Here is a 25,185-nt window from a genome sequence, read left to right as displayed (position 1 = left end):
GAAATTGTTCCAATTTTGTTCTGACACCATCATTATTAAAAACACAAAAAATAATACTATATCAAATAGATAGGCAACGGCAAATCGATATACACGTTATATTTTTATTTATTTATTTATTAAGTTAAAAGAAATTTTACATTTCACTTTCTTAACTTAAATAAGTACATACAAGTAGTTTTCTAATTTTGTTCTGATAACTTAAGATTAAAAAGTTTTATTAAATACATTTATACCTACTCTCCGTTTTAAAGTTATCTGGAAGGAGATTGTATATTTATACACCCTCGTGGCCAATGCCTCTTTTGCCACTTTCAGTCCTTACAGTATTTGTGTACAATTTGTTATGTTGCCTAGTATAATGTTCGTGTAATTGTGACGTTTGTTTAGATGTTGTGTTTGTGTGTATAAGTCCATTTTGAATTTTGTAGATTGGGAGGCATATGTTGTATTCGTACAATTTTATTATTTTCAAGAGTTTCATATTTATATATATACATGTGTAAATTCATCAGTTTCCTGCATTTACTATGCGTTTTCGGACAGCGTGTATAAGTTTTAACCTTTTTTTGATGAAAAATTGAATTGAAACACCTTTTGTAATCTTAATCATCATCAAGTCCAACATTGTTTGATTGGCGGTCACACCCTTAAGAAAAAAATAATAAAGATATGAATTTACATTGGATCAAGTAGGTACAATAACGATATTAATTATTTACGTGACTCATATCATTAATTTATGGAACTGAATTAATTTTTTGTCATATTATCGTTCATCGGAAAATGAGATCTTTTTTTCATTAATGAGGCCCGTAGAAAAATAATAGAGGATACTGCGTCGAGGGGCTTTTGAGGCAATGAATGAGAGGGGGATCTGGGAATGAAATGGATACGAAGGGTGGGTAGGAATTTGGGGGTCATTGTGTCCAGGAGTCACAGACGTATGAATCCATCCCTCCCTTATTCGAGAGTCCGGTTGGAGAGGTGAAAGGGTCTTCCTTAACCGGCCTCTCCCAATTCACCATTGGGAGATTACATCAAGATCTATACCAAACGTAGCGAACCACTTGGGGTAACCGATGGAAATAAACAATGGTTATCTAAATATCCGCCTACCAAAATTATCACAAGAGACAGCGAGCGCTACGGGACAAATACAAAATAAATAGTGCTGAAATTTTAGCATAATAATGTATCAATGTAGCATAATAATGTATTTAGCATAATAATACATCACCAATAGGTAATGATAGTTCGTGTTATGGGTAATAAATAATTCACTGTGCATAAGAATTATAACCAATTTTGCAGACTGTTTCGTCTGGAAATATGGAATGGTAGGACTAGATTATCTAGACTCTGTACGTTAGGAGAAAAATTGCAATGGTGTTAGTAAAACATAAAGGTACGTATACATTTGCGTACCACGAATTACGGGAAAGGAACGAATCAACTGCAAGCGGCGTATCGCGCCATTTGCGGTTGCTTCCTTTCTTTCCCATAAGTTGAGGTTCAGTTCGGCAGTTCGGCTCGCGGATGTATACGTAGCATAAGCTGCTCAACGGACACATTCGCAATCCTGATGTTCTAGAGCAAGGCTGCCCAACCCCAGGCCCGCGGGCCGCAATGTGGCCCGCGAACGAATTATAAGTGGCCCGCGTGAACCATTTTCAAAACCCCCCCCCCCCCCCCCCCATGGAAATAGGAACCGTCAGGTATTCAGTGGCCCGCCGGTGATTCAAAATCGTCAATTTCGCCCAACTGTTAAAAAGGTTGGGCAGCCTTGTTCTAGGCGTATTACATTTTATGTCCCTAATAACTTCACAAGAGCTAAGCAACATAGGCTTTTTATTTTTCTAAGAGGCAGTACCAACCTACGCTCTGCCTCTGGAGAGAATGACTACGCTATATATACATGATATTTCAGTCAACGAATTCTAGATTTAAATAAGTATTTTTTTATTAACACTATTCTGCATCGCAACCGATATAATAAATAAATGTAATTGATTAATGTACCCTTAGGTATAGTAATAATTGTATATAATTTAATTAATAGTTGTGAAATGTTATTGGAATCACTATTTTTCAAGAATAAACAATAAATGCACATAAGTATAATCCTTAATTAGAGGTAATCAGATAATCTGAACAAGAAACTAGCAGTCGGACAACACGAGGTCGATAGTCGATACTTACCCATTCACTTTTCAACGCGAGTACATACTCGTATAGTCCATTCAATTTCAAAAATTCCTTCGTTCGGATAGATTAGAAATTTTAATATATTTCTTTTACCTTCTATACTATATCTTTCTAAAATTTTAGAGATTCTACCGAATACATTCGCAATAGAATAAACTTATTTCATTTATACAGGGTTTTCAGAGTGGAAGATACTCTCAGTATCGCCCTGGTGTAAGACCACCATTCAGAATTGAAACGTTGCTTGAAATGGCTTTAGCCGTGTTTGGTTACCAGATCTGAATAGCCAGGTACTTCCCCACCTTCCTCTTCCCCATCTCCCTCCCCTCCCCAATACCCTCAGCTTCACATCATACCCCAATTGGGGATGCCATAGTCTCACTGGCTCCAGACGGGAGCAGTTGGGACTCTTGTGCGGTAATACTGTAAAAAAAAAAAAAAAAAGTTTGGGGCAAAAGTAATCACCCGATGTTCTTTTGTTGTAATTTTTTTAATGATACACTTTGGTACTGCTTGTGAAATTTGTTTGTAAACCGGTGTGTCTTGTTGATTTGTATTCTGCGTTTGTTTAATTCGCAAATTTCAAAACCGAATTGACATTTGGCGCTATTTGCAAAAGTAATAGCGTTTTCAAATAGGGTGATTACTTTTGCCCCACACGATATAAACCTCTACAGTTCCCAGCTCCGAGTGGCATTCAAAGACTTTAAATCCTGAAGCGGGTTCATTACAGCTTCCATCAGTTTGTATGATGCACCTCTCTGACGGCAGATAGTAGATACTCCGACGAACAAAATAGATTAGAAAATAAGATTACTCACGTAATCCAGGAGTGTGGATATACGAAAGAGCTTTCGCTAGATTAATCAGCTCAGGGCCCTTGTTTAGTTGGTTGCACTCTCTATGGGAATTATAATCAAATGCACTTGAATAAAAAATTGAAAGAGATATAAAAAAGCTTTTTAAATGTGTCTCAATTTTCCGCTACATGAATAAATCATTCAGATGAGTACATGACAAATTCAACAAAGTTTTAATTAATTTTCCACCAAAAAACAAACCTTTGTTAAACATATTATATTGTAGGTATTTTATCGCTTGACTGGTTTCTCAAAACAAACACTTCCAATTTTAAAAATGAAGCTTCAGTTTATTCAAACTCAAAGTTTTAGAGTTCTCAAAGAAAATAAAAACCACGAGTATAACTTTATTTAAAAATTTGCTCATTAGCCTAATTAAAAACAATATTTAGGACCTAATTGGTTGACTTTCTGAATTCTCGATAAGTTCAAAATTTTGAAAACATGAAATAAAATTTAGGTTGGTACCAATGCTTTATCGGTATTGTGTTATTTTGTTAAATCAATTTTAACACAGCAGTTTTGTTCGTCCTTGTACAATCTTACGAAAACAAATACAAATAAAAATAATAATGTTTTGAAAATCACCTCAAGGGCGTTGACTAATAAAATGCCATAGTTGCCAATAATTAAATTATGGCTGAATGATTTATGTACACATTGAAACATTATTCATATAAATTATTTGCAAACTTTCATTTTTCATTAAAGTAATACCATAACCTCAAAATTTAGATTACACATCTTCTGACTTAATAAAATAAAAATTTATTGTGAAACTTAATGTTTCACAACATTATTACTTGATTATATTGTAACTTTCAAATTTACATTACAACTCTCTTGATGTTTAGTATTTTATTTCATTTAAAAAATATATTTCTGTCCTTATTTTATCAGTAAATTAAATCATTTTTATATTTCCCACACACAAACAGTGCCTTGGTGGGTTCTATTTACTTACCTTTGTTTTATATGTTATACTTACCTAAGTGTGTAATATTTTTTCTACTTCTAAGTTGTAAAATTATTGGGAAAAAATAACGAAAAAAAATAAAATGTTAAACTGCTTTCCATTGTTGTGTTGTGGCGGGTGAAGTTTACAGATTTTATACTTTTTAATTTTTTATACTTGATAATAATATAATTATTATATGTAATACACAATTTAGTTAAATTTAATAATATTTTACATGATAATAAAATTAAATAGGGAATCTGAGACATGTTTAAAGTGTGTTTAAGCGGTTAGAGTGTAGAATATATGGGTATTATGATTGAAATGTATTGCAGATGATCCATCCCGTTATTTGGGTTTTGAAAATATGAACTTGGGTTTCGGATCTTTATAGTGAATATTTTTTTTTTCTTTATAGTGAATACCTCACAAGAGTCCCAACTGCTCCCGTCTGGAGCCAGTGAGACTATGGCATCCCCAATTGGGGGATGTTGTGAGGCTGAAGGTAAGTGGGGAATGGAAAGAGGAAGTTGGGGAAGTACCTGGCTATTCAGATCTAGTCACTAAACACGGCTAAAGCCATTTGGAGCAACGTTTCAATTCTGAATGGTGGTCTTACACCAGGGCGATACTGGTAGTAGGATACGGATCAAAGTAGTCAGCGAGAAGGTTGAAGATTTTAGGAGCTAGGTAGATGAATTATTGTCTTTGTGCTGATGTAGTACGTATTTCAGGTACTTAGTCTGTCGGTTGGTTGGTTATAGTTCTGGTAGTGTAATTGTGTTAAAAAGTTTTATTGGTTCATTGTATAAGAAATATGTCAGCGTAATTTTTAGGTAGAGTTAATATATGTTGACCGTAATAATAATTGAACATTGAACATATTTACAACTTTGAAGTCATTGTTAAAATACACGAAACCGATAACATAAAATTCCCTTCTTTTCTCACATTTCCAAAGCGGACAGCGGAAAACGTAAGAATTGCGTAGACAAATTAAATAGAATATTTTTCAGGCTGGCTGAACTGTATTGGGCCAACATTCGTGGAGTCAGTGAAATATTACCTCCGAAAAAATTGATTTCACAAACAACTGACTGTAAACAAAAAATGCCGAACCTTTCGTTCAGTTCACAGTTCAAATTTTATAGGTAAACATTAAGAAAAAATGCTGACTCTTTTTTACTCCCCTTTATTTCTACAAGCGGAAGGGTGAAGTTTTTGCTGGTCTATAAATCACACACTGGGAATAATTCGACTTTTTAAAAATGACCTTTTACGAAGAATTTGTTGTTGAGTTTGTTGAATATCATGGAAATAAATAAAAGTTTCAAGTAATATTGCTAAGTTAGAAATCGGTAAGCTAATTTACTCTGGGACCAGAGATCCAAGGTTCAAATTCCAATCAACAGTACACAGCAAACATTTAATTCAAATAAAATTGAGGAATTATTTGAACCTTGCGATGTAACTTATTATTTGCACTATATTACTGTAATCCGAGGGAAAAAATTGTAATTAAAAAAATAATAATAAAATTTTCATAAAATAATTAACACGTAAATAATGTTGTGTTGTTTCAGAGCTGTTGGTGTATTTGCGCGATGCGCCCTCCGCGGCCGGGACCCCGCCCCCGCCCCAAAGCCCGGCCGCCCCATGGAGCTGCACCCGCACAGTGAGGGGCTGCCCTTCTTCGGCAACTACACGCCGCACTTCCCGCCGCCGCCCACCGCAGATCCAGCCTTCGCCGCCCTCGGAACCGGGGAACTGGTGCCGGTGGTCATCATATACACCATCATCGTATTCGTGGGAGTTATCGGTTAGTCTAGCTCCATTGTAACATCTCCATCTTACCATTAATATCAGAGTGGTAAATGATCTCAGTATCGCCCTTGTGAAAGACCATCATTCAGAATCCGTAGAGTTTGAAGCAACTACGATAACTGTGCAATATTTCGTCTGTGTGGTATTCACATCAAAAATGTATATGAGTCAGTGGGGTTATAATGGATCTTTCAGTGGCAGAATCCATTGAATCATTCTTATTTATTATGTGAGTATTATTTATATTTGTCCGCAAACACATTTAAATACAAATTATTTACCCGTAAAAATGTATAACCGTTATGTATTTGCTGAAAGAGATCCACTTATGAATCGTGCTACGTCACATCACATGCTATTTATGCATCCAGCAGCCGAACATTATCGTATTTAAATTCACTTATAAATGCCTTTCTGAGTTTTGGAAGGTTGTGCATTAGGTAGTGGAAAGTTGATTTTCTAGATACATTTTTAATCCTTCTAAAGAATCTGAATGCGAAAGCTGTGGTATAAGTAGGTCCCTACTTGATGCAAACTTATCAAGATTCAAAAGGAGAGAATATGATGTAATCTGATTTCTTGCTGCAGTTTTAGAAAAAAGAAGAAAAATAAACTCATTTTAAAATCAAATACCTGGTCGGTCGAGATTTTAATTTCCAAGATTTCTTCACAGATGTCTCCTCCAATTAATAATAATAATATTTGGCTAATTTATATAGCGTCTTTTTAGTGAACAATTACCTCAAGGGCGCTAAATTATCTCTTAGTAGTATCATTGAAACTTATGTCTGGAAATAAAATAACGATATCAATAACCAAATGATCCATCGAATTGTCAGGGCTAATCTATGGAACACAGAAATGATTTTACTTGTATGGTAAGGCACATTGATATAAACTATATACATCAATAAAGATTCCGTTTCCCTTCCAGGTAACAGTGGCCTCCTGGTAGCGCTCATGTCAGCCCATGGCGCCCGCGTCCGCACGCCTCTACTCGTGAGCGTGTGCGTGGCCGACCTGCTGGTGTGCGCGTGCAGCGGCCCGCTGGCGGTCATGCGGGCCTCGGAGCTGGGCGGCCCGGCCAACAGCACTCCCGCCGCGCCCTTCTTCACCGGGGAGGAGCGCCCCTGCAACACGCTGCCGTGCATGGTTCTCATTGCTGCTGAGGTTATTATTATTATCACTTTGCTCAGATTCGACATTTGACAAATACGTGTTGACAACATACTTAATATGCAACAAAAGTTTGTAGCTAGCTGACTTGATTTCTTTTCTTTCCAGACTCTACCAGTGTCTGCTAGCACATTGTCACTAATGATGCTATCCGTGGACCGCTACATCACTGTGCAACATCCACGATGTTTATCTCAATTACAACGCTGTCCCGCTGTAGTCGCTCTTCTGGTCTGGGCGATCGCAGCCCTGCTCACAACACCCACGATGGTCGACCTTGGACCCAACCCCGCCCTGCAAGTGACCCGAGTTATACTCGCTTACCTTCTGCCATCTATCGCCGTGTTCGCGTGCCACATGGGCGTGCGCTCTAAGCTGTGCGCACTTTCCCTGACGGCCCGAGCTGCCCACGGAGAGCTGCCGCTCCCCGTTCCGCTCATGCGCCGGCCGACTCACGTCATCATCGTGGCGGGGATGGCGAACGCTGCACAGACCCAGGCCGTGACTTATGGTTATGAAGAAGAAGAGGATGAGCGCGCCGAGCGTAGGAAGAGACGTAGCAGGCCCAGCGGAGGACCCGTGCGCGGAGGTGAGCTACGCAGGCAGAGAGATCCACGAACCCCCGCTGAGCCGTCTCTGTTAGCTCCGCAACCGCAGACTTCCACCTTGCAGTCTCGTCGCCGACTAGCCAATGTGTTGGTGACGGTAGCTGCCGTTTTCGCCGCGTGCTGGTTGCCGCACTTTGTTTGCTGCCTGCACGCCCTGCTGGTTGGGGGTGCACTACCGGCAGTGCAGTACCGTCTGCTCCGTCTCACCCTAATGTTGGGCCACGCGCACTCTGCAATTAACCCAGCCGTGTACTGGACCTTGAACCACCAGACCCTGAGCAGGGGCGGCTGCATGCCGTGCCCCAAGCCAGCCGCCGCGCGCCGCTTCCTGTTCCATCTGAAGCTGCAAGACGAGCAGCCGCCCAGCAGTACCAACGAGGCCGCCCTGGGCCCCTTTCACCCCCGCTACACCCGCTCCCGCCCCCGCATTGAGCGTTGCGCCCCCTCCTCGCATTACCTGTACTAAGATCTCTGTAAGCTCCTTCGATCGATCTGTGATTCTAATTTCCTAGTGCCTATACATCTAAGAGAACTTGTATATAATGTTGAAAGTGTGAAAATTCTATAAAGTGTACGGTATCCGAGCAGATCCGCTATTTTCTTCTACTCTCCCTTTTCTATTGTTAACTAGTCCTCGTTAAAGAAGCTTGTAAGACAAGCTGTCGCTTGCGTCATTCGTATATTATAATACCTGTTCAGTGTACCTACATGTTACCGTACAATAGCAGCGCACGCCGCTGTTAGTTTCAAATAATTGATGTTTATTCTATTTAAATGCATACATGTACCTTCCTACCATTAAAAATATCCAGAGTCCAGAGAAGAAAAATTATATTTATTTTACGAATTACTGTTGTAAATGTACTTTATAGTTAGACATGTAGATACTTGAAATTTATTAAACTTGAATAAAGTGGATACACTGTAAAGCAAGAAGATGAAGTTTTATTATATCCTGATGTGGAATGTGGATAGGAAGTCCGGGGCTCGCGTGATGACATGCTCAAACTCCATGTAGGACAGCTTACCATCGCCATCAACATCTGCTTCCTCGACCACCTGGAACAGGACACATTACTTTCTTCAATAATATGTAGACCAGAATTACCTTCAAAGAAAACAATTAAATAGAGAATAGAGAAACAAGATTGATGGAAAAGTTGGGGCATTCTAAAGATGCTCGAGCCTCGAAATAGTGGTTTTCCGATAGACGATATAAATAATTAATTCAAGAATGGTAGTGCGAGATAGCAAAGGATAAAGCACTCAGTGTTTATTTGTTGTTAAGAGCATATGGATTGAGTAAGATCAGTAATTAGTTATAAAGTAGCTACGATACTGTCAAAGTTGTGATACGGGTTCTACAATTGAACCCCGCTAGAACCCGTATTCAGGAAAAACAACATGATTAGACATTAGACAATATTCATCAAAATTACTAATTTCGGTTGTTGTAACTTTGACATTTTGATTGATTCGGTCAGAATAGATTGTATGAAAAATTCAGACAATCGATGCATGTTTCGGAGAATTTGAACAATTCTTCAAATTTCAAAGTTAATTTTCAAATTCTGTGAAAGATTTTTATCAGAAAGTTCTGTTATTATTTCAGATCTATGAAGCAACTAGCCCGTAATGATATAATAACAGAACTTGAATAGTACTTTGTGATGAAAGGCTTTAAATCACAGTGAAAGAAAAACAGATAAACCATAGCTGCAAGAAAATATGCAAATTATTTATGAAAACGGACATGCTAACGACATCTGGCGGAGAAAGAATTGATCCAGCTTGCTTGCAGTAGACACCTGTAATAGTTGAAATTAAATCAAGGTTCCGGGACTTAAGCAGAGAGGTCGTAAAATCGTCTAGGACGACTGGTACTTCCCCTTTTCCTAGGCCTATAAATAAATATTGAATTTTGTCAACCAATAGATCTGAACAAAGAGCTATAAAATTTTGAGTAACCAATCAGTGAGCGGAGGGAGGTGTGTCTACGACGGACAAAGGAATAAATTTTGGATCGGGCAATGAAAAAAGATAATTAATGGCTTCTTCTTTCCCACAGAAATTAGAGGTGAACGCACTTTAGGGTCAACATCGACTTTCAAGGTGACAAACTCCTGGAAATGTTTACAATAACTGAGACGTTTATGGGGTATCGAACCATTGAAATCGGGTGCTTGGAAGTTTTACAAGTTGTAAAGCGCACACAGAAAAATGCAATGAAAAAAATTATAAACGTGATAGTATAAAAAAGGACGGGAAAAGCGAAGGAAAATCACTGGCAGAATTTTCAACTGTAGTACAATTATTTATGATAGAAGGAGGGTGTCATGTTCGATAAAAATCGTACTAAAGAGAGGTGAGAGTTTTGGAAACAATGGAAATTAATCGTTATCAATTTAAGATGAAACGGACATATTGGTAAATCAATCTTGAATGAAAATCTCGCAAAAAAAATAGACATTTTAGAAAAGTGCGGCGACCGAATGAAAGGAAAATACAGAGATTTTAGCTGCTACGAAGGTCCTAGGGACGTGAAAATCGAGTATCAGAAGAAGACAGTAAAACTAAACATATATCGATAGATTAGATTCAGGAAAAGTAGACATTTTCATGATTATAAGGTTAGATATATATTAGAGTTACCCAATATTACGGAGGGATCGAAACAAGATAAAAGGTTGGCGGTCTCATGTATATTTTGAAGGATAAACAATCAAAATCCGAACATGATTTTTATTTACGTTAAGGTAATAAACGATTAGAAAAGCGATTAACTTTAACGTGGACCTTATGGAAGTATTTAGATTAGTCAAAAGAGATTAAAATTAATAGGTTTGAAATTAAACTAAATTTACGAGTCTAGTACCAAAATTTTAAACATAAACAGATGTCAGTGCATATGTTTTATGTGAATTCTGGTATGAGAAAGATAGAAAATTGGGCGGAGATTGGGTCAGGCAATAAAAATGACAGATATCCCAGAGTCTAATTAGGTATATCTCCCATGGAAGTGTGGAAAACTATATATTAATTTTTTTTTTTTTTTTTTTTTTTTTTTTTTTTTTTTTTTTTTTTTATTTAGTTACTATATTACATTTTTTTAAACATTTTTATAAGAATTATATATATTTATATGATTAATTGATATAGATTTTTATAGTCCTCCTCACTAGGAGATCCTGTGCTGAGGGGGACTAGGTTTTGAATAATTTTTCAGCGACTTCTATGGTTCGACTTCATGTTTTGGGTAAGGGTTTCCAGAAACTTCTACGACGATGTTTTAAATATGCTAGTAAGTTCTTTTTCCGGTAATTCCTTAAGCCAAGATTTAATGTTCTTAATGCAGTTGTTTTTTGTTTTGATTTGTTTGATACTAAGTGGCAGTTTGTTATATACCTTTACTGCTAAAAATTCAGAGCTTCTTTGTCCAAAGGTAGAGTTACACTTTGGTATAGTTAGTATCTCTGTTTGTTTGGCTCTGGTATTATGAGTATGTGAGGTGTTTTCCTGAGAATTATTTTTGAGGTGTTGTACCAAAATGTTTTTGGCATAGATTTTCTGTATGCTTGGAACGTCAAATTGTTTAAAAATTTCTGTTGTTGATGTCCTTATGGGAACCTTTAGTATGGTCTTTATGATGCAATTCTGAGTTACCTTCAGCTGTTTTATATGTTTTGATACTGCTGAGCCCCATCCTATTATTCCATATTCCAATTTGGAGTGGCATAAAGCATAGTAAACTCTCTTTAAATCCGTAGCTGACAAAATGTTCCGTAATTTTTTGAAGAAGTAGATGAGTTTAGTTAACTTTTTTGAAGTACGATCAATGTGTGAATCCCAGTGTAGTTTATCGTCAATTTCAATACCAAGATATTTTATGCTTTTGGTTTGAGTTATAATCGAGCAGGAACATTGAGGAAATTTTTTTTGACATTCATGTAGTTTGAGTATATGCTCATTCATTGGTTGTCCTCTTTTGTTTTTGGAGAAAATTAAATATTTGGTTTTATTCACATTTAATGTAAGGGAGTTTGCTTTAAGCCAGTTTTGAAGAACAGTTAGGCCATGTTCAGCCTCCTTATATGTGCTTGTCCAATCTTGTTCATGGAATAAAATTACAGTGTCATCTGCAAAGCTCATTATGTTTCCTTTGATGGGAAGATTCATAAGGTCATTTATGTAAATTAGAAATAGTATAGGTCCTAATACGCTTCCCTGGGGGACACCGTACTTAATTGGTAGAGTTTTGCTCCTTCTTTTACCAATTTGTACAAATTGTTCTCTTCCCGTTAAGTAACTTCTAAGTAGGTTTAGGGTTGTTTCGGTTATTCCATTTTTTTTTAGTTTTAAATACAGTATTTCGTGGTCAATGGTATCGAAAGCTTTTTGAAGATCAATGAAAACTGCTAGGCATTTTTTGCCTTCATCCAATTTTCTAATAATTGTATTTGTTACATTAGCTATAGCGTCACCAGTACCCAGGTTTTCCCTAAAACCATACTGCGTAGATGATAATATTTTATTAGAATCCAAAAATGTAAGCATTTGTTTTTTTATAACTTTTTCTAATATTTTTGATAGTGTAGTTAAAATACTAATTGGTCGATAGTTTGATACATCATTTTTGGGACCGTTTTTATATATTGGAATGATCGTAGCAATATTAAGACAAGCAGGAAAAATACCATTTGATATTGACAGATTTATAAGATACGTCAGTGGGTGGATTAACTCATTTTGTAGATATTTAATTGATTTGCTTGATATCAGTTCATTTCCCGATGAAGTATTTATATTTAGGGAGGCTATAATATTTCTTATTTCATCACTTGTTATCTTGACAATATTGAGGCTGTTTTCTTGATTTACATCGTCAATCCTCACTGTATTTTCGATAGTACTAATTGAATTTTGTTTAATTTTATTTGCTAAGTTTGAGCCTATATTGCAAAAATAGTTGTTTATAAAGTCAAGAAGTTTGTCCGGGTGTTCTGTAAAAGATGTGGGAATCTCATCAATGTTTAATTCCTTAATGCTATTGTCATTATGTGAGGCTTTAGCATTAGTTATTTCATTTATGATCTGCCAGAGTTTACGTGAATCATTATGACATTCATCAATCTTGTTTTTATAGAATGTTTCTTTAGCATAACGTATTACATTTTTACATGTATTACGATATCTTTTGTAGAATCGAAGTGTTAGGATATCATAAGGGTTGTTTTTGACTTTTTTGTGCAGTTCATCTCTTTTTCTGATTGAGTTTATAATATTCTGACTAATCCAAGGTTTAATGTGTAAATTTTTATGAGATAACTTTTTTTCTATGGTTTTGGTGTTTGATAGGATAATGTTCTGTAAAACTTCTATAAAATAACTCCAAGCAGTATCAGTATCATCTTTTTCCAGAAGGCTTGTCCAGTCATTCACTGTTAACTCGCATTTGACGTTTTCCCAATTTGTTTCAGATTTCGTTAGGAGTGATTTCTTTTTTTGGTTTACATATGTATTTTTTTTTGTAATTGATAGAATTATTGTATAATGGTCTGTCAGTGTGGTAGTACAAATAATGGCTTGAGTTTTTCTATTAGTTTTACAAAAGATATGATCAATGCAAGTTTTGCTTTCATTATATACACGTGTTGGTTCATCAATTAGGCTTTTAAATCCATGGTATGCTAGTGTTTGCATATAATCAAATTTTTTTGGATGGCCATTTTCAAGAATATCAATATTTATATCACCGATGATAAATACATCTTTAGTTCTTTTTAGTAGACTTAGTTGATTAGATAAGGAGTTGAGGAATGGTTCTAGATTTTGTGTAGAAGGAGATCTATAAATTGCGAGTATTGTTGTGTCATTACCGATTGATATACTTAGACAGTTTGCATTATTGATACAGATCTCTCTGACATCAGCTTCTATATCTTCTTTAATATATACGATGACACCATCATTTTTTGTGTTGTTCATTATTGTAGAGTAAGGGACATAATTCCCAATTTGTAGGGGGTAGTATTTATCAGTTAGCCAACATTCAGTAAGAATAATAATATCCCATTTTAAATTTAAGCTTTTCATCAATATTTGTAGTTCATCAAAGTTTTTATTGATACTTCTAATATTCTGGTGCATTATGTTAAAATTATTGTTTATGGATGATATGTTTGGTATGTTTGTTGTTAGTGCGTTATTCATTTTCTCAATTTAAATTATTAAGTGGATTAAGTAATGTTGTTCATATTATTCACTAAATTATTTTCACCATATCATCAAGGTGCTTAATGTAGATAATTTTATCATCTTGTTTTTTGCGTATCATAACTTTACCCTGTTTGTACCATACATATTGGTAATTTTTTTCTTTTGATAATTGTTTTGTTTTCCATAGGATTTCTTTATGATACGGGCTTAATTCTTCCCCGATGAAGATTCGAGATGTCGCCAGATCCTTGATTTCATTATAATTTATTTCCTTTTTCTTATCAAGGAGGGAATCTCTTTTTCTTTTATCGGAAAAGGTCACAAGAAGTTTAGGAGGGGCTTCATTTCGTCTGTCTGAGACTCTCGTGACGTCAGTTATATCAGTGTGTAAGAGGTGGATTCCTGCTGCGGCAGCAACTTTTTTAACAATTTCCACAGGTTGTTCGCGGTTTTGTTGTGGAATTCCTGCTATTTCCAAACTATTAGATTTTGATAACGTTTCCAAATCAGAAAGTCGGATTTCAAGTTTTTTAATAATCATATTTTTTTCCATTTGGTCTTTTTTTATATTTTCAAAATCTGTTTGAATCGCTCGATTTAAATTATTTGAGACCTCAATTTTTTTTAACATCTCATCGTATTGAGCACTGATAAAATCAATACTTTTTGTAGTTTCTGTAGTTTGTAAATCAATTTTTGTAAATATATCTTTTTTCAGGGTTTCAAATTTTTTATCAATGTATTCAATAATCTTATCCATGTTCAATTTATCTTCCGAAATTATTGGGGTTTTGCTACGTGTGCTAGACATCACTATTTTAGTAAGTTCACAAATGCCCCTCTTTAATTATGCTTGATGAAAAATTGATGGTGGCAATCACTATTTAATATTTGTTTTATTGCATAGACAAAGTCACTCAACTTGACATTTAATATTTTTTTACTTTAATTAGTTTTTGCGCAAAAATCACTCACACTTTGAAATCTTAACTAAAACTTTTGATCCCACAAAACGTAGAAGGTTTAAACTTTAATTTAAATCTATTTATTGTGGCTTTAAACAACTCCTATTAATTTTTCGGCTAGTTTATAAGGGACGCGGAAATTTCAGATCTTAGCACTACAGTTAACCATAGGTACCTGAATTAATAATAGATGAAGTATGAAATTTTCCTGGAGACCACACACATCGGGAAAAGTGGAGAAAAGATAAAAGGAAGGGTAAAGAACGGAGATAAAGAATAATCCAAGTGGAGAAAAGTGGTACAATTCAAATTTATCCGTGAAATAAATAAATACGACTTGGAAAATAATTAGTTATAGAGTTATGAGAAATAACAAAAAAATAAAGAAGAAAATTGTGCAAGAAAACGTCGCGGATAAAAGAAAATCCAAAAGATAAGGAAAAATTCAAATCTGCGGCATTAAGAGAGAAAGTACTGGTGAAAATGGAAAAGCCCATATAAGGGACAATAAAATTGAGTAGAATTTAGACGAATCGAAATTCAAAAATGCGTAGTAAAGATTTCAGCATGGATTTAAACAATTTCGCACGAGATGCATAAAATTGAGATCTATATATATGTTATTGAGGACGGACCTATCGCGGATTGAGAAAAAAAAGGAACGCAAAATCATGAGATTTTAACTACATTTTTGTATGAACAGAGGACAAAGGGAGCTTGGGCGATTAACGCAGACTTACCTGATTCGGACCCTATCGATTTAGAATTGTGAGATGGAAACTGAACACCGCCTTGAGCCGGAAAGCAGAACATCTTATGTAGGAACGATCGATATTGATGGAAGGGGTGTTTGGATTTACGAGTTGATAGGAGATAGAATTAAGCATCAAGAGACATTCAGATACGTCTTTTGGAACCTGAGAGGGGTATAAAAGATGGAACTCATCAGTCAGGAGACAGTCGCGCCGAGGATTTGAAAAGTTGTTACGTGGCAGTACTACGTCTATTGGTAAAATTCTAGTGAAATAATCTAAGTGTTAAATTCTGAACAAGTCCCTGGACTTAGAAAGTTTTGTAAAAAGTCTTAAATTCAGTTTCTTAATTCTGAAAACCCCACCAGTGAAGTTTTGTTAAATCAGTTTAATTTGGTTAAACAGTGAAAATAAATATAATTTAAACTCAGTGCTTAAAAGTGTTAAGTGAAGTGCAAAAAGTGAATTGTGAATTAATTAAAAATTTAAAAATAATTATTTCATTCAAAGTGAAAACATTCAAATTAAATTTAAGAGTTTGTTATCGTTAATCTAAAGTGAACGTGATCGCGTATTGATATTTAAAAATAGATTATAATTTAACGTCAATTTGGTTAAAAAATAATAATAATAGTAATAAATACTTCATCTTAGGTTAAAAGAAACACAAAAACAAAAAAAAAGGATTCGATAATAATAAACGTTTAAATCTTTGTTCTAAAATTAACAGTTAGAAAAAATTTAATTTATTAATAGTCGAGTAAATTAAAAGTTTGCACAATTTGGAATAAATTTTCTTATCAATTTATATAAAAAGAAATTTAGAATTAATAAATTGTTCAATTAAAATCCATCGTGCGTATAGCGACAGTGTTAAAAGTGTTTGTCGTTTTAACCGAAATTTTAATCATCAGTCTATCATTTCGAAAAAGAATTTGAAACAGCTATCATTCAAAAGCCTAAACTAGAAAGGTGTTATTAAATCAACGGGTTTTCTGAATTAGGATTTCGTTCGGAAGAAAAATTAAATATCAGCTAATTTATATGATTCAAGCGAGAATAAAATATTAAATAGGAATAAATAGTCGAAAAGATTTATTTTGAAATTAGTTGAAAAATACAATTAATTAGGTAGGATTTCTTCATCAAGGTTGTTGTGTACTACCCGACCGGAAATACCTTGACGTGGGTGAGTTTTCCTTTTATAAATAATTTTCAGGTCCCAGGAGACACAGAAGGGCTGTGAAGTGGAAGTATATCAATTGAATATTAAATTAAAACAACAAAACAAAGAATTACACATTAATATATGTATATTGTATATTTGTATATATATTTATAAATATAAAATAAAATATTGTATATAAAGAATATATATATGAGTAATGTAATTATATATATGTATTTTATTTATTAATCGAAGCATCGAAATGGTAGCGATTTTTAATACCTACCCGAGGACATATCTATATTATTGAAAAAGAAAATATGTATTTATTAATATTCAAGACCATGTAGAATCATATACCTTATATTTATTTATTAATATATGTAATCTTATTTAACGTATTTTGACAATCGAGATATGTGTACATATATATATATTTATATTATTTTCACCTAACTTCTAGTAAATTTACTAAATTCGGGAAATGAAATAAATAGTTTAACTTCAATAAAGGATTTAAAATATTTTAATAAATAGTGCACAATAAAAGTAAAGAGGCACAAATGACTTCTAAGGAATTTTAAAATAAACAAATCTCACATTTAGGTTAGTGTGTCAGGAGATGTTTATATTATTTGTTTACAAAACAAAGGATCACTGGAGAATTGGGTCAACCGCATAGTTTGAAAACGACCTTGGCCATAATTAGTTAGTCACAAAGGATTTTATTAATTACCCGAAACAGCTGGAAGATGCGTGTTCTCAAATACTTATCAATCACAAACGACAATTGAAAAATCACGGGTTAGCCAGATTTACATCAAAAAATTACATAAAACATTTAAATACCATTGATTAGATAATCGCACAGTTTTTATTAGTTACCTGAAACAGCTGGAAGCTGCGTGCTTACAAATACTTATTATTCACAATCGACAATTGAAAAATCACGGGTTAGCCAGATTTATATCGAATAATTATACGAAACATTTGAATTTTATTGATTGGGTGCTCATACAAAACCCCATCAGTTGCCTGAGATATTTGAGGGTCGAGTACTCTCTAATGTGGCAATCAACCACTTGAAACAATTGGAAAATCACGGGATAGGATGAACAAAAATTAATGTTGAACCCTGGAGGTAAAATTTAAAACAAATACAGTTCATCAAACAGGAGACAGTGGTCGCTCCTACAACAAGACCATTTACCAAACCAAATAGAGATGACGATTCTCTTAAATAAAAACGTCAAAACCAAACAAACAAAAGCCTGGAGTTCGATAGCTCTCCAAAACAAACTATCAAATATGACCTTATTCTACTAGTATTTATTAGTATCACCTTATTAGTACGTATATATTCGGTTACCAGACCTAGAGCTTCGCAGAGTTCTTGGCGCGAGATCCGAGCTCGGAATGCGAGGTAGATAGCCTCGTATTGCGAGTTATAAACCTTTCCCAAACTGTATGTATACATATATTTATTCGTATGTACTGTTTACTGGAGAATGCGGACCTGCATACAGCTTGCATTTTAGGTCTTATAGACCACTATCGCATTTTCTTTTAAACGTGGAATGAGGATTCACGACCCGTAAGTCCACACCAACCGTGAGTATATGATTGTATATAGGACGAAACCGGTTCGCCCTAAGTAAATTGTAGTCCAAGGAGGGGTCGGAATTTGGGGGTATCGGGACTCGAGGGGAAACTTGAATGCAGTACATGATGACGTGGAAGGCTTTTTGGGACGCGATAACTTAGGTATCAATCAAAAAGCCGTGTCAAAGGATTGTGCAAATTTCTTGTTGACTCACGATCATCTCGTTTACTTGCAGGAGGATTTGGAGCCAAATTATGCCAGCAAATGGGCTATTCCGAGTTCGTCAAATATGCAATTAACTAATTACATTAACCTACTAAATCAATCTTTACATGTACCTTATAGCAGCAGAATCATAAAGGAGTGGCGCCAGACAGACACAAGAGTTTACCAAAATCAAATTTACTAACAATTAACCATTTGAGTTATATTTAATTACCTGTCCAAATAAACATGTATAATATCTTTTATCAGCGTTTAACTACGACTTTGTTAGGGTGCAGGGAATCAGAATAATTACAATAGGAAAGTTAGCTCATCCAGAGAATTCATTTAAGTCTAGGGTTTGCAATGGAAAGACCAATTAAATTGTGAAACTCAACACCTCGATCAGAACCAAGGGGGTTACCACAAAATGAAGGTAATTAAAATCCTATATCATAAATCAAAAAATTACACAACGTTTGATGGAATTTAATTACAATATAAATACGAAAATTATTTGCGTTCAAGTTCGTAAATAACGTATTAATTAGTTGAGTACATATGTCTATGAAGATATATAGTACAAGAGAGCTTTAAGTAGCTTTCTGTAGATATCAAAGAAAAGGGTCCAATTTTCATGGAGGCTTATGTGTTGTAGGGGAGGAATTTTCCATCCCTGCGAACACATATGCAAAGCCTTAGAGAAAAAATTAAATATCGGTCATAGCCAAGAGAGAAGAAAATTTTATATTGTTTTAAACAAATAAAAATAAAAGAAAATGGGGAAAAGACAAAACATTACAACTTTCATAGAATCTAAAAATGAACGTAGAAATTTAATTAACTGTTCAAATTCTGCAAAACAACCCATCATTAGTACATACCTACCTACATTTAACAGAAAAATAATTCAATTTCAAAATTTGAATTAAAAATCCAATGATTTTTACTTACCCGATTTTTCACGGGTTTGCGCTAGGTATTTTATAAATAAAATAAAAGTCAAAATGTGTCAACAGGAACAAAATACCATTAGGTATTCACATTAATGTGATCGATACAAAAAATATACCGAAAATAAATAATATAACGTTAAAACGTGAACTTGCCGGCAAGAACAAATACCAGGAAGCCAGAAATGAGTTTTGTATTTACATTTGGTTATTTTTATAAACATTAAATTTATTTCTCGGTGACAGCAGTTGTTAAAAATCACGTAACGGGGAAAGCATTTATATTTTAAAACATATTTCTTTTTAATTTACGGGATTTTTCACGGCTCTGCCCTAGTAATAAATAAAAACAAAAACACATTAAATATTTCAGGAACAAATATCAGGAAAGAAGGATTATTGTGTTATTTTGTTATTTATAAAGAGTACCTTCACCAATCTTTTTGCAATATGTCCCTGCATTGTTGCATAGAACAACAAAATATTGTGTTTTCTCCCAGAGTTCCGTCTGTTCTCGATTTTTAACACTAGACTAGCCTCAACATAAAAACAGAATGGATATAGAGACACAAAAATATAATAGAGGGATTAACTTGCTCTTTTAAAATAGGGCACATGGATAGTGGTACCTTCTCCGCGATCTGCTGCAACTCCTCGGCAGCCATCTCACTCCTGGTGAGCAAGCGCAGTGCCACGCTGAGGTCGGCCGTGCTAATGAATTTGTCCCCATCGAAGTCGTAGATCCGGAAGGCATAGTACACCTTGAGGTCGCGCGGCGCCTGCTCGCTGAAGATGGACATCAGGTCCAGGAAGTCCTCGAAGGTCATGTTGCCGCTGCCATCGCGAGAGAACACCTCACAGATGCGCCGCCTGAAGGGGTTCTCCTGTTTAAATTTTAAAATATTATAAGTTTGAACAAGGTTTTCCCAAAACGCTATCCTTTAATAGGTTTTTTAATTACTGCACAGAGAAATAATAGTATTGCCGATTTATTTATTTTTTTGTGTTTAATTCGTAGAAGTCCATTTAATTTTTTTTTTTTAATTTAATAAAATTGCTGATTTCTTAAAAAATCTCTTTAATTTTTGGTAATCCTATTAAAAACGGGACTGCAGGCCACTTCCTGATAAACTTATAGTAAATTCGTAATTTATTTATTGTTTTTGTGTTTAATTTGTAGAACTCCATTTATTTTTTTAAATTCAATTAAAATCCAATTTAATAATATAATTATTAAGTAGTGCAAGTATTTTTAGGTTTTCGTTATTGTTACAGCTGTTTAGGCTTTCAAATCCAGTTTAAAAAAACCAAAAATACTTGCAGTACTTAATAATTATATTATTAAATTTGATTTTAATTAAAAAAAAAAAAATTCGTAACAATATCAGAACATGCTTTCATACACCTGCGTTTTTCTTATTAATGTATAATGACAAAATGCGAAAACGTTAAGATTTTTATAAAAACATACCCCGACATCGTGGCAATTCATAAGTATTTTACTAATAGTTTATTAGGAAAAACCGCTCTTAATATTGAACAACACTAGGTGCAATGTCAGCATCTCGTCACTACAATTATTGTACTCTACCAAAGTGCAAAAATACATCTATGACCGCTCCTGATGAACAATTTCAGTCTTCTCTAGGTCTTGCCTGCATTAGTATGAAGAAAATAGTGTGTCGCCATAAAACTAACCAATAAGAAAATGCTCCTTTATCACTTATGTCAACTGCGTTTTGTTGCATTTTGATGCAAGTACAATAGTTTAATTTAGGTGATCGAATAAATTTTTGCTACTAATTTAACTTATATTGTACTAGTAAGTGTGATAACAACTCAGAGTTTCAACTGCATATTTTCTTTTAAACTTTCATAATAGTTTCTAGAATTTTTCCTTTGTGGTACCATTGAGGTATATTATCTCAATGTGTGATACCCATTATTATGTCAAAATTATTGTAATCAACGATGATAATATCATTTACATATATTATTGTGTAAACAGTTTACCACTGAATATTATGATGCCACTTAATATAATACACACTAATCTCAAAAATATTGTTTATTCAACATAATTGTTTATTCAACATGAATGTATGCAGGGGTAGTGCCATGCAATATATTCCATATTTTGAAATAACAAAAAAGAAATCAGACAAATAATAAGAAAAATAAATTAAATAAAAAGAAAGGCACAAAAAAATTCGGAAAAGCAGTGAAAAAAGTTAAACACCAAAAGTATCAAAGCAGACGTTTATGGAAGATATTTGAACATCGTCTCCAGAGGGCCATCAGGGGGGACTCCATCCAGGAAACCATGGCAGTGATGGTTGTATATTTGATTGAAGTGGTCTGCGCCATAATCTTCCCATGTGGTGGCGGAGAAGCGCTTTAAAAGAGCGCACTCTTCCCTCCGGGAACATTTCTATGTTATTATAAAATAATACTCTTATAACTGTCATTAATTTTCAGAAATATTAATTATTATAGGGCCCTAGATGATTTTTCAATTCCGTCAACACTTTGAAGCAACAACAATAAAATATTTTAAATAACAGCGCTCTTGGGGTGATTTCAGTGCACTTGGGGTGATTTCAGTGCCCTCGAGGTGATTTCAGTGCCCTTGAGGTGATTGCAGTGCCCTTAAGGTGATCTCAATGCCATTGAGGTGATTTCAGTGCCTTTGGGGTGATTGCAGCGCCCTTAAGGTGATTTCAGTGCCCTTGAGGTGATTTCGGTGCCCTTGAGGTGATTGCAGTGCCCTTGAGGTGATTTCAGTGCCCTTAAGATGATTTCAGTGCCATTGGGGTGATTTCAGTGCCCTTGAGGTGATTTTTCTCAAAAAATATTATATATAACTAACGTGTAAACGCGGCTCCGAATACAACGTAAACATTGCCAGGTGATTTCTTCTAATGTTTTGATACTTGTGATTGTTTTCTACAATGGTTTTGTTGAATCATATCAATAAAACACTAATCGTCGTATTAATTATATATAGCCATATCAAAAGTCACTAAAATAATGCCTCGCCATGTAGTCATTTCGGCATTTGGTCCGCCAAACCATTAACCATACAAAATTTAATGAATCTGATTTTAATGTTTCTTTTGATGAGCTGTTCGAGGTTATATTATTATTATTATACAAGCGCAGACCCGTAAAAAACCACGATATTGTCCGAATTCTCGACAAATCAGTTCCACTTTTGAAAATGGCAATGAAAATAATTTTCGGTTAAAAATATTATATTTAGTTAGGTACTTTTCGTTTGTTTAATTTTTTAAACAATCAATTCAAATTTTCAAATTATTACTTGAATTCAAAGCAAATTTGAGTTCATTGCACCAGATTTCAAGCAGGAATAACTAACGCACGCCGCAGACAACCGAAATTAGTATTTTTGATGATGCATTATAAAGCAGATATAGTAGCACAATAAATTATTGTGTTTAAAAAATACGTAATTTTGTGGTTTATTTAGTTCATCATAACCTATTTATTACATTATGTTTACCTTTAACTCAGGAAGCTTCTCAATGCACTCCACCGAGACTTGTATCCTGGACGCCTGATCCTCTGTCATGCTCTTGGGGACCTTCTCAGGGTTCACTTCCCGGAAACGCTTATGTACCCTGCAAACAGTGGCAACTTAACCCTTTCCATTCTTACTTCCCCATCCCTAAAACATCCGTTTACATGTACACTTGCTCCTGCGTAACCAGAATTCATGAAAGAGGGAGTTAAAAAACGTGAGAGATTTCTCGCGAAATAGTATCCAAAATCTCCACACTAGAGAGAACACCACGAGACGCTGGAGAAGGTAGAAAAATCTGGGTATTATGAAGAAACTATCGCACTTAATGTTCGATAATGTTTTATAAAAAATAATTATCTACCGATATTCATAGAATTAAAAACAAAATGAAAACAATCGATCAACATTTCTGTTACATATAGTAGCATAGCGATGAACCAATTAGTATATCGGTCCAAGACCGAAAAAAATATAATAAAATCCCTACAGAATTAAAACTGAAAAATAATCCATCGCACCAAAATATATAAATAATTGTCTTGTGAAAGACAAATTCACATGAATTATTAAGGTATATTATATATTTCCAACAATCTACAACTAAAACCATGACAAACAGGGTAACTAGACGTTATTTGGATTAACAGGAAGTAAACGGGACGAGCTTATTTGGATGTTTTTTTTTTTAATATATACTTTTCATGAATACCTATATTAATTATGTCACTCAGCCGAGTTGAAACCATGCGTTATATTTGCGATGGAAAGAAATTAAATACATAAGGCACACTTTAAAGATGAGAAATTTTGTCTACTTTCAAAATCACCAGACACCGCACGAGATGTGAACCATCCATCATAACGTGATCCTTGGGGACTTGAGGTGGCTGCCCCATTGCTGTTAGCTGTTTATCGATACCTACAATGACTTACATAATACGAGTATAGCAAAATTGATTGATCCGATGATGATTACAAAAATTCTACTCGGATTAGTATCACACGACATCTGAATTAAATATTATTAAGTAAATCGTGCGAAAATAATACACTGTTACTTCATTAGCAACTCATAGTACTCACCTCAGTTATAAATTCGAGAAATATGAACAAAGAAAACATTAAAAGCACTTTGTTTTGTGAGGAATCACGTTTGGACGATCACTACAATATTTTATTGTAGGCAATACAAGTATTTTGACAATACAAATTATATTGAAAATGCCTTTTTTAAAACATGTCTTATATAATAAATGTTATTCAAAATCATGATTGTATAATTCAATTGTTTAAAAACTCACCTTAATATTTCCTTTCTTGTGAAAAATGTACAATCCTGAAGAAGGCGTGAAAAAAAACAAATCGTTCAAGAACGTGTTGCACAGATTTAGGTAATCACAAACATTTAATTACAAATGAATCACCTGGTAATCTTCAATCTGTTGTTCAGTAAATGTCACTATTTTATTACCCATTTCAATAAACAATCAATACATAATAATATAACAATTCGAGGAACAGGGTGAATATGAATGTTTTTATCTGCTGACTAGATTATAACAAAGAGGTCCGATGATAAACTGAAGCTTCGTTAGGCTTACAAGCTTGCATGGTTTGCGGGGAGGTGAAACTGGAGGTAGATATTTACTAGTGGGTATAATGTATAATGAAAGAATAGGAGCGGCTTTATGTGATAGTGGCTGATAAAGGAGTGGTGGCGAGGGGTAGGGTAGGGGCGGCAAAGGAAGTGTGCAACTACCATTTAATTACCTTGAACGTGTTTGGCGCACCTACCTATACCTACTGTAATAAAACTAGCCCCTAGCCACATTCCTGCTGGTTCTTTCATTGGACAAGGAGTTTGATTACACAGTGTAAGTTATCATTATCATTCGGATGTTTCGTGACCGGTGATACAGTAATCCAAAGAGGGACGCCTCAAGGGGTACCCCCGCCCCGCGAGAACCAAAACTACAGCACCTCATAGGTACTTTAAAAACACCTTAGGTACCCCTCGACCTCCGTGGTCGAGATGCAAAGATTTTCAAAATAAGGCTGAGCGAATACCTATGGAGAATCATACAATTAAAAACCGAAAACATCACGGCTTTTGATCGGGTAGATGGGAACCGATGTTGCCATCGTG

General features: G+C 34.6%; 2 protein-coding genes across 2 annotated transcripts in view; one reads left to right on the top strand and one right to left on the bottom strand.

Moving 5' to 3' along the window:
* The window catches only part of LOC149425224 (uncharacterized), a 220,228-nt gene extending 211,679 nt beyond the window's left edge, over positions 1–8,549 (top strand). Inside the window, exons 2-4 of the mRNA XM_089651025.1 lie at positions 5,610–5,845; positions 6,785–7,020; positions 7,135–8,549. Of these exons, the coding sequence (XP_089507151.1) occupies positions 5,683–5,845; positions 6,785–7,020; positions 7,135–8,100 (1,365 nt within the window). The 5' untranslated portion in view covers positions 5,610–5,682 and the 3' untranslated portion in view covers positions 8,101–8,549. The remainder of the gene's footprint in view (positions 1–5,609; positions 5,846–6,784; positions 7,021–7,134) is intronic.
* A 33-nt stretch (positions 8,550–8,582) lies between these two features.
* Cib2 (Calcium and integrin binding family member 2) lies at positions 8,583–24,514 on the bottom strand. The gene is made up of 5 exons (XM_089651024.1): positions 24,464–24,514; positions 24,341–24,375; positions 23,019–23,136; positions 20,125–20,379; positions 8,583–8,693 (listed from the first exon to the last, which is right to left on the bottom strand). Exons 1-5 carry the CDS (start codon positions 24,512–24,514, stop codon positions 8,583–8,585), a joined length of 570 nt encoding a protein of 189 aa, XP_089507150.1.
* Between the last annotated feature and the right edge of the window lie 671 nt (positions 24,515–25,185).

Source organism: Hesperophylax consimilis, chromosome 3 (genome assembly GCF_061612785.1).
Source record: "Hesperophylax consimilis isolate HC1 chromosome 3, BYU_Hcon_1.0, whole genome shotgun sequence".
NCBI classification, from domain to species: Eukaryota; Metazoa; Arthropoda; class Insecta; order Trichoptera; family Limnephilidae; genus Hesperophylax; species Hesperophylax consimilis.
The sequence above is the reverse complement of the archived record's forward strand: the minus strand, read 5'-3'. Positions and strand labels throughout refer to the sequence as shown.

What these genes read in the sequence shown, in the direction of transcription:
- Cib2 (XM_089651024.1), bottom strand. Translation starts at nt 24,514, where the DNA reads ATGGGTAATAAAATAGTGACATTTACTGAACAACAGATTGAAGATTAC. An exon ending in ACAAGAAAGGAAATATTAAG is followed by an intron (nt 23,137 to 24,340) that starts GTGAGTTTTTAA and finishes CACTGTTTGCAG; the next exon opens with GGTACATAAGCGTTTCCGGG. An exon ending in AGAAGCTTCCTGAGTTAAAG is followed by an intron (nt 20,380 to 23,018) that starts GTAAACATAATG and finishes AAATTTAAACAG; the next exon opens with GAGAACCCCTTCAGGCGGCG.